The 10,795-nt window shown below is 38.4% G+C and overlaps 1 protein-coding gene across 1 annotated transcript in view; it reads left to right on the top strand.

Annotated features, from left to right (window-relative positions):
* PRDM5 (PR/SET domain 5) overlaps window positions 1-9,648 on the top strand; it is a 211,136-nt gene extending 201,488 nt beyond the window's left edge. The window contains exon 15 of the mRNA XM_029234546.1: window positions 8,705-9,648. Coding sequence (XP_029090379.1) covers window positions 8,705-8,869 — 165 coding nt within the window. The 3' untranslated portion in view covers window positions 8,870-9,648. The remainder of the gene's footprint in view (window positions 1-8,704) is intronic.
* Window positions 9,649-10,795: the final 1,147 nt, after the last annotated feature.

Here is a 10,795-nt window from a genome sequence, read left to right as displayed (position 1 = left end):
TCTGTATTTCTCAAACCTGTCACCTTGTCTAAGTTTCCATTGCCACCTTCACTTCTCGCTTTCTGTCACCCCCTACATCCAGTGCAGCAGCAAATCTGATTGGCTTTGTATGTAAGTTGAGAATGTGAACACTTCTTACACCTCCACAACTAGCAACCTAGTCTCCTGGAACAACACAATCGCTTTTTAATTGGTCTCCCTCCTTCCATCTTTGCTCTTTACAATCTGTCCTCAACTGGCCACCCACAGTGATCTTTCTAAAACCCGAGTCAGATTTTACGTATGTGTGTGTAGATTACATATGTATTACATTACTCTCATTGGCTCAAACCCTCAACGACTGTACATCTCATTTAGAGTGAAAACCAGAGCTGTACCAGAGTCTGGAAGTGGCCACGTGACCTGCATCCCCAGCCCTTGTGCCCCAGCCTCTCTGGCTTCACCGCCCCCTCTGCCTCACTCCAGCCACATGGCTTCCTTGCTGTTCTTTCAGACGCACTGAGCTCACTCCTGTGAATAGGTCTTTGTATTTGCCGTTTCCCCAGCCTGGAACGCCCTTCTCAGGTATCTTTATGATCTGTTCTTGTGCTTCTGTCAGTTCTCGGCTCAAATTTCTTTCTCTCTTACTTCCATTACTTTCTTAACCCTCACCCCATAGTCACCTTCTCCTTCAGTGTACTTACATCCACCTGAAATATTACGTATTTGTTTGTTTAATTATTTATCATTTATTATAAGCTCCATGACAACAGAGTTTTCCGTTATTGTTTATTGCTGTATTCCCAGCCCTAGAACAATGCCTGGCGTATGAGAAGCAGTCAAAGAATATTTTAAAGGAATGAACAAATGAATCAATGACCACTGTCTTAGTTTATGTCCAAATCATTTCTGGCTTGGTGTGGAACATTGTTTTGGCCTCCCTGATTCCAGTTGTGTACTCTCTAGCTTGCTAACTAAATTATACTTCAGTTTCAGTCTCTTCTTCAAGTCCCACCACTTGCAGAATATACATCCTTCCAGTTTCTTATGATTATCAGCGTCTCTAGGATTTGGTTCCAGCCTTCTAACTTCCTTTTCAAGTTGTTCCCCTAACAGTGTCTCATCTTCAGCCTTAGTGAACAGTTTTCGTTCCCCACCTGAGCCTTGCTATTCACTCCTCTGTACCTTTGTACATCTCCTTCCTTCTCCCTGGAACGTCACTCCCCAACTTAGGACGTGATAACCCCTGTGCATCCAGGAAGAGTCATCGCACCCTCCCGTGCGCCTCTCTTGGCATTATGTTCATGGCATTGCAAGTATTTCTCCTAACTCTGTGGACTCCACTGAGGCAGGGCAGAGCTCTCTTTGTCACTGTTCTCCTTACTGAAGTGGTAGACACATTGTATGTGATAAATATTTGTTAACTGAAGATGTCTGTATACAATTCTAACATTATCTCCAAGGACTTTCTATTAAACATGCTGTTTCCCTTTATCTTAAGACAAAATCAGTTTACCTCTAGCCTAGAGAAGGAATAAAATATTTTCCCATTTTTGGGGAATGTGAATTAATACTAAGTTGGAGTAGGCTGAAGGGTTGTATAAGAATCACATGTGGAAAGAAAGAAAAGGAAGCATCTCTGTTGCACTGTTGGAACTCCTTGCTCTTCCCTATTTTTAAAATGACTATAAAAGACCTTACATTTGGCTGATTTATACAGAGCATCAGTTTGAAGTCTCTTAATGACTGCATTTAAGTTCATGAGAACACAGCTCTTAATGTCTAGGTAGTCAGTTTCACAACCGCGACATCAGCTACTCTCGGCTGACATTTAATCCTCTGCCCTGGCCCTCGTTCAGCAGTCTGTTGGATTGTTCCAATCCCGTGTCCTATTGGAGCTTCTCGAACTCCTTAATTCTGAGCCGTCATCAATGACTTCGGCATCCTGCCCAACTTCCTTTCCATTTCTCCAGCCTGCCACTGCCGTAATTTTCCCATGGTGACTATGTAAATGGACTTGAACTTCGTATCCCTCACAACACACTGGTGAGCTGAACTGTCTGAGAACTTCCTTTATTTTTTCAAAGAGATGTTTATTTCTTAAAAATGGTGTCAGCCAGGCAAATGGAAGAAAGTATAGTGGGCTCACATATCTCTGTTTGAAGTGAGAGACTTTTTTAATAGTTGGCCCTTGGGGGGTGGTATAGACTCTGAACCCAGACTGTCTGGGTTTAAATGCTGGCAACCACTTCCTCATTCTGTGACCTTGGGTAACCTGCTTGAGACAGAAGTGTGTGTGTCAGTTTCCTTCTGTGAAATGGGGATAATACCTAAAAGGGTGGTTTGTGAAGATTGAACAAGCTAATGGTTAGAAATTGCCAAGGGTCATTCCCGGCACACGGTGAAAGCTGATGTCAGCCCTTAAACCTAGTCCCTGTGCCAGAAATAAATAACTGTAATAAAGCAGTGAACAAGACGCCATGTCCCCTGCCCTCATAGAACTCACATTCTTGTGGAGTACAGACTTAAATAAACCTGAATAGATGTCTCATTGCATTTTATGAAAAAGATTGGGAAAGGAAAAAATGGGGTGGGCTGTGAAAGAGTAGTTAGGGAAGAATTCTCTGAGAAAGTGACTCTGAGTAACCTAGAAGATGAAGAGTAGCCATGGGGGAAAAAGCATTCTAGGCTCAGGGAACAGAATAAATCAAGGCCTGTAAGTGGGAAAGAGCATGCAATGTTAGGGGAAGTAAAAAGGCAGGGGGAGCTAGATCCCGGGGAGAGAGGAAGAGGGGGGTGCAAGGTGAAGTTGGAGAGCAAACTGGTAGCCTTTCAGCCACATTAAGGAATTTATTTTGAATCTGATTTCAACAGGAAGCCATTGAAGAGTGGTATCTATTGTTCTTTTGACATGAGGTTTAGAGAAGGAGCCAGGGAAATAGAAAATAGGGAATCAGTTTTAATTCTGTCTTACGTACGATCACAAATGTTCATTTATACTTATAAAAACAATTTAGAGTTTCTTTTACTTGAAAATAATTTCTAAAGACACCTTCTTTGGTTTCTTCAGAATTATTCCACAGCCTTTGGGTTACTTACGTTGCTCACAGGGATTGCATCTATCAATCACCTATCTATCTTTCCCTTTCTTTCTTTCTTTAGTGCAACAAATATTAATGGAATGACTACTCTTGCCTTCCTGTTCCTTAGGACTAGTAAGGAGAGACATTAAAAAGCACACAAATAATTAATTACACTCGAGGTAAGTGTTATAAAGGAAAAGTAAAGGCTACTATGAGAGCATTTAACAGAAGACTTCTGTCAGAAAGATCATACAGGCCTCCCTGAGGAATGCGTAGGAGGCAGCTAGAAAAAGAGAAGTGAGAAAGTACTGAGGCAGGAAGGCTGAGGTGTCTTCAACAGCCTACACTAAAGCTGATTAGTTGGGCTAGAGTTTAGGAGTTTCCCTTAAAGTAAGTAAGGATCCAGTAAGGACCCATGGAACAGTTTTATGTAGTGAAATGACATTTATACTTTTAAAAATCCCTCCACCTGCTGCGTGGAGCATGGACAGAAGGGGATACGGATGGATGCAGAGAGATTCAGATAGTATTTATCACCTGGGTCCTTTTGACAGTGTAAAATTGTCCATACATTACAGGGAATTTGCATCTCCTCTCCTATATAAAATGCATGGAGCAACCCCCATTCTTCAGGACAGTTACACACCTCCCCTAGTTCCAAACATTTCCTGAGGGGAGGGGAAACTGTACCACCTCTTTGAGAACCACTGACACTGGCTATTGCAATAATCTAGGCTTTGGTTTCCAGAGTGAGGAGCTGCATATCCCAGGAGGCCTAGGAGACATCCATTGGGAAACGGGAAGGAAAGATTACAGTTGTGATCCCTGCTTATTGTGTATTTTAAAACTAAGAACAAAATTAAACTTTATTATCATTGAATAGCGGGGCTTGACTTTGGTGCCCTCTATTACTTTGGTGCCCTTGTTAACAGCTGGTTTCTTGTGATGTACAGTACTAAATGTGATCTGAGGGAAGAGTGGCAATTCCATGGTGATGCAGGTTGTCACTTGTTTGTTTTCCGTGCTTGCAAGGATTGCGATTTATGTGTTCCCAGTTAAGTGGAGATATGGATTCTGTTATCTGTTTTTAAACAAAATAATCTTGTACAAAAGAGTCCTTTACAGAAACTACAGATTGAAAATAATATTAATAATACAGACACAAGGCAACAAAAAGTAAACAAGAGTTAATATTACTAGTCAGCAGCAAATTTAGATTAAACAAATGACACCATCATATCTGGAAAAAAGTAAACCAAAACACTGAAATTATCCAGAAGACATTTGAAATATGTTTCTGTCTACATTTTTCTTAAAAATGACTTTGACCCTAAATATCATATCTTAGATGTTGCCTAATGAAAATATGAAGTCATAATCATTAATACAAAAACGTTTATTTCATCTTTTTTCAAATTCTCTTAAAAGTTTGTCTCTAATAATATAATTTATAAATACCTTAGTACACTTGGTATATTTTATTTAAAAATACAGATAATAGGTGCATGCGGAAACGTTTTCTTAGTGCTGGAGAATCACTGGTCTAGGCAGGTAATGGTTTTCACTCGGGTTGTGGCAGCACAGATGGCGACAATTAAATGTCTTCTAGAAATGTGTGCGGGGAAGAAGTGGTAATTGACTAAATGAGGTGGGGATGAGGGAGACATTGGATCAGGGCTGACTGCCAGATTTCCAGCACGTGTCAGATGGATGGCACACTTTTGTTTTGAGAATTAGATTTGGGAGACAAAGAGTCTTTTTTTTAATTGAAGTATAGTTGATATACAATGTTATATAAGTTACAGGTGTACAATACAGTGATTCACAATTTTTAAAGCTTATATTCCATTTGTAGTTATTATAAAATATTTGCGATATTTCCTGTGTTGTATAGTATATATTTGTCGCTAATTTTTTTTATTTATTTTTATTATTTTTGCGGTACGCGGGCCTCTCACTGTTGTGGCCTCTCCCGTTGCGGAGCACAGGCTCCGGACGCACAGGCTCAGCGGCCATGGCTCACGGGCCCAGCCGCTCCACGACATGTGGGATCTTCCCGGACCGGGGCACAAACCCGCGTCCCCCGCATCGGCAGGCGGACTCTCAGCCACTGCACCACCAGGGAAGCCCTGTAGCTTAATTTATACCCTATAATTTGTACCTCTTAATCCTTTACCACTATATTGCCCCTCTCTCCTTCCCTCTCCCCACTGGTAACCAGTAGTTTGTTCTCTGTGAGTCTGCTTCTCTTTCGTCATATTCACTAGTTTGTTGTATTTTTTCAATTCCAGTTCAACTTTAGACTTACTGAGTTTGCAGCACCAGTGAGCTATCCAGCAGGCATTTAGATCCTCCACTGTGCAGATCAGGAGAGAGGACTTGGATCAGAGATAAGATATTGGCCAGTATCTCCATATAAACAGTAACAAAGAGCATGAATATGATTAAGGTCACCAGGGGAGAAAACACCTAATGAATGAAGAAGTGGGCTAAGGAACAGGTACTGAGATCCAGACTTCAAGGTTAGGGTGGAGGAGGAGCCTGTACAGGAAAATGGGGGGGTGGGTGGTTGGGGGGCGGGGAAAGGCCAGAAAAATAGAAGGAAAACAAGGAGAACAGGTCCTAATGGAAACTAAATGAAAGGCAGGAGGGAAGTGGCCAGGTATATCAAATGATACTGAAACTTCATGTTAAATGAGGATTCAGGAGTCCCCATTCCATTTAGCCATGTGGAGGTGGTTGGTGACCTATCAAAGCTGTTTAGGGAGTTACAGCACTTGACGTATCAGTGTGATGGCAGTGGGCTTGAGACACGCATGTAAGATGAGGATGTAGAACCTTCACTCAGCCAGCGGTATTTTTTGCATTCCAAAGTAACATTTGGAAGTTTGTTTCCTTTTTTGTTGTAGAAAAATTAGGAAATACAGAAGGGAATAAAGACAGAAATGAAATGATTCCAAATTTCTCAACTGATGTCAACTAATATTAACATTAATCTCTTGATATTTTCCTCCAATACTTATTTATACAGATACAGTTACCATCTTTATTTCAGTATTGTAAATTGTGCATTAATTTTATTGTTTTCTTCCCTTTACATTTTCCCTTGCCTTTTTTAACATATTTTTTGAAGTATGATCTTTTTTTAACAGCTGAGAAGTATCCCTTCTTCTCGTTATATCAAAATGAATATACTCATTAACTTTGGGCAAATAAGTTATTTGTAATACTCCACTTGTATAAATAATTCTGGGATGAACATCTTATATATACATCTTTGACTAGGAGCTATCATACTGGTAGTACTCCTGGCTCTTTTAAGGCTTGTGAAAATACTAATACTAATCATCTCTGTCCGTCCAAGGTGCTTTTGAGGAAGGGCTACTCAGTACGGTTGCACTGTCATCGGCACCATTTTCTACACTTAGGCACATTCCAATCCCCCTTGTAAAATTATGTTTGGGTGTGTGTGTTGTTTTAAGTACATTTCTTGAAAATAGCATGTGTTTTCATTTTCCATTTTACCCTAATTTCAGAGCCTTTAAGGGTACTCAGTATTTTATATCACTTATCATAACTCATGTATTATATAGTCTGTCATTGTATTTTATGCTCTTTCATGTTCCTGGGTCTTTCCTTTTTATCCCGATTTTTACTGCATGACATGAACTTACCTGGCTTTGTTTTTCAGTGACTTTAAAGGTATATAGTCTGTTTTAAATTGTGATTGTAAAACTTATGTTTACAAAGGTATTTCATAAGAAGAACGTCCTTTCCTCAGATTGACTGGAAGCATTATGTTTGTCATGGAAAATTATTCTGTTTGCTTTCAAATCATTTGTATGTTGCAGGGAGCTGCTACTCTTTATAGTAGCTGTGCTCTCTCCCGGACCCCACATGTGGTAGCTGTTGTAGTCTCTTCTTTCCAACCTGCTGATGATTCTTTTTGCCAGAGAAGATGAAAGAGAAAAACTAGGCACTAACATTTATTGAGTGTCTTCAGTACAACATCCATTTGCATAGATTACCTCATTTAATCTTAGTATTAATTCTGTGAGATAATGATCATTGTGATCATTTTATAGGTGAGGGAACTGAAGTTAAAAGGCATAGTTTGTTCATTTAAACTTCCTTAGGAAGTGATAGAATCAGGTTGAAACTTGGTTAGTTAATTCAACAAATACTTATTTAGTGCTACTCTATAGGCACCGTCTTATCCCTTAGGATATATGAGTGAATAAAATATATGAAGATTCTCTGCCTTTATGGATCTGAGGTCAGGGTGCCAGAGTAGTTGGGTCTTTAGTGAGGGCCTTCTTCCTGGTTATGCCTCACATGGCCTTCCTTGGTGTGTGCATGCAGAGAGAGAGAGAGAGGGAGAATCTGTGTCTCTTCCCGCTTTTATAAGGGCATTAATCCCATCACTCCATCCTCATGAGCTCATCTAACCCTAATTATCTCACAGTGGCTGCACCTCAAACAGCATCACATTAAGGATTAGGGCTTTAACTCATGAACTTTGAGGGGACACAAACATTCAGTCCATAGCAAAGGACACAAACATTCAGTCCGTAGCAAACTCTAAAACTTATTTTATGTCACACTATGCTACTAATGTGTAATTCAAAATACATTATTATTGGATTACTCCCTCTCTTCACCAAACTGGGGGCTTGCCCTTCTGTGTTTCTTGTTGCTGAGCATGTAAAATCCCGCTTCTCTCATAAAGAGAGAGTGAATCTTTTATTTGCTTTTGTATTTTCACATGCTTCACCTCATTCAGAACTTCAGCTTTCTTTCCAGTATTTTTACAAGGCTTTACCTCTCCCATTATATTCACTATGTTTTTCAGCGAATTTTCACATTATTTAAGTATTTTATTTTATCGTGCATGTGCTTTTGAAGAATTGCATGTAAATGGAATTTTTGTGAATAACAGCAAACTTTGAATGAAAATTTGGTATTATAAAAGAATTCCATTTCATTTTTATTTTTGAATATGCCTCACATCTTCTGGGTTAATTTAATATTTTAAATTATTGGGCTGTTTAATGTCTGTTGAGTCAGGTGGCAATGTCGCAGAGCTTACATGAAGAAAATGTGAAGTATTTTTAATTGGAAATAAAGAACTGGGATAGTGGATAACGAACTTCCGCTTAGGACGCTTAAAGCAGTGTTAACCTTTTACTTCACACATGGGTCCAGATTGAAGGGATCACTGGTGAGACGTGTCTTGTGCTATTTATGCCATATACTAAAAAGATGCCCTCTAGATCAAGGCATTTTGTTTAAGAGGTTTAACGTGAAATTGTTAATACACTGAATCATGGGGAGAAAGATACTGTTTCCAGGGAGTTGTGTCTTTAGAGATGTTTAAAAATATAGTAGCTGGGGGAAGGGAGAGTGGTTGGGATGCAGAGGACACACATTAAATGCAAACAACTCTTGGAACTATAATACATTTTCTTTACCTTGTACCTTGGATGTTAAGTTCCATTTATTTCCAGAGCACTTTTGTTCTTAAGCCTGTCAGTATATACTTGATAATAGGAATTTGCATATTGTATTTTGTGTAAGTGATAACTTGGTGTATCTTCAGATTTTTCAGTATAATGTGATTGGTATCTTTGGGTCTTTTCTAGGTTTGTGACTTGGCTTTTAGCCTGAAGAAAATGCTGATCCGACACAAGATGACTCATAATCCTAATCGTCCACTGGCAGAATGCCAGTTTTGCCATAAGAAGTTTACAAGGAATGACTACCTCAAAGTGCACATGGACAATATCCATGGAGAGGCTGACAGCTAATGGTAGCTGTAAAGGAATTAAGCCATTCAGAAGGGCTCCTAATACGAAACCCAGATTTCTCTCAGCTGATTAGCGTAGCAGAAGTAGCGAAAAGTAATTCACTGGTCTCATAGTTCTTACTTGCCTACCTTTAGAGTCTGTAGATACATATGCAAAAAAAAAAAAAAAATCCTACTTCTGTCAAGAAGTGGTACAAATGGAAAAAAATAACTTTGTAGCCTTCCAAAATACTACTTGTGTTATGTCTTATAAAAATGGAAAAAGGAGCCATGGCTCTTCTTGGCCATCTCTCTATAGTGAAGTTTATTAACATACTCCGTATTAGGCATTTTTTATTGTTATCCTTGTGTGTGTGTGTGTGTGTGTGTCTGTGTGTCTGTGTGTGTGTGCATTTGTGATGCCGGTTATTGCAACTGGTTATTAGTAGTTTAGCCAGAAAGAGATTAAGATTTCCAAGATATTTCACTGCAGATAAAGGATAAGGGGCAAGAGTTTGCAAAGTCTCAAGCATGATAACAGGATAAAACTTGCTAAAACTTGCTAAAACAGGCCAAAAGTTGATCTTAGTTAATAAATAGCTCCTTATAACAGATCAGTTTAAAATAAAGAGGTATTTAAGAACTGAAACATTGATTGAAATGTTGCGCGTTTTAGACAATTCTCAGGAAACATTATTTCCTCTCATCAGTCATAGGCTGACATTCATGGTCTAGATAAGATCAACACAGAAACTGACCATAACACTTAAATATTTATCAGGCTGATCCTCCTGAATTTATACTAGCGAGCTTTGGAAATTAACAATATATAAATATATATAACGAAAAATGGAAACAAAATAGGTTCTCATTATCTGTTGACTGACAGGGTAACAGGACAGTAGGTGTATTACAATATTAGTCATGATACACCTGGACCTTTACCCTCTCGTTTCATCAAAGTGCACAGAACATATTAGTGCAGACATAACAGAGTCCTCAGAGCATTAACATTCTGTTTCACAAAAGACATTTTTCAGAATCTTGGCAGTAGATGATTCTGAAACACTTCTGAATTACTCTCAATCCTATATAATTAGGAATCCAGAATAAAAAACATAAACCTGGCAATTGTTACGATTGAAATTATCACTGATGCTTAAGGGGAATTGAAGCAAGAAGCATAATTTCTTCCTTTAGGTTATATTTCAATTAAATACTTGAGAGCAACATACAATGAATAGCTTGTTTTGGGAGAAGAGAAGATAAAATGTAATAGTGTTGTCAAAGCAGTGTAGAAGAATCCAAAAACCAGAAAAAAATTAAAATGAAGCCCAATTCATGAACTTTCCTATTTGGAGACCATTCAAAAGAGAGAGGAAGTATAATTTTAAGGAAGTTTTTTAGTTTTACTGATTTCTGGAGAAAGGTTACCTGAAGACACTTCTTTGAAGTCAGGAATCTTGTTTTAGAATTATATTTATGCTCAGTTGCAGTTTTAAAAAGAAACATAAAGATTCGTTATAGATGTTTTAAACTCTGTGAAAATACTAAATTTGAGACTCGCCAGAGACAATTTTTAAAAATATAAATGCCCAGATGATAATTTAGAAGATATCTAATAAGTATGGCTATATGTAGCATCTGTTCTGAAATTATAGACTGTATTTTATACAAATAGATTTTGGTCTTGTTTCTTCTCACTGTGTCATTTGTTTCAGTAGTATATTTTTAGATCTAAAGTGTTTTCAATTTAACATGACAGTGTGCTTAATATCATTTGAATATAAAAGGACAGCTGTAAAATTTAGTAGTGTGTATTATTTAAACACGATCTACTCATTGCTTTGGATGCCGCCTTCTCTGTATGGGATGCTTCATAGCCCGATTATGTGATGAATGTGAAACTTGAAAGGAAGCCAAATACCAATTTTGTATAATCTCAGTG

Source organism: Monodon monoceros, unplaced genomic scaffold (assembly GCF_005190385.1).
Source record: "Monodon monoceros isolate NGI ecotype Baffin Bay Population unplaced genomic scaffold, NGI_Narwhal_1 Super_Scaffold_20, whole genome shotgun sequence".
Lineage (NCBI taxonomy): Eukaryota > Metazoa > Chordata > Mammalia > Artiodactyla > Monodontidae > Monodon > Monodon monoceros.
The sequence above is the reverse complement of the archived record's forward strand: the minus strand, read 5'-3'. Positions and strand labels throughout refer to the sequence as shown.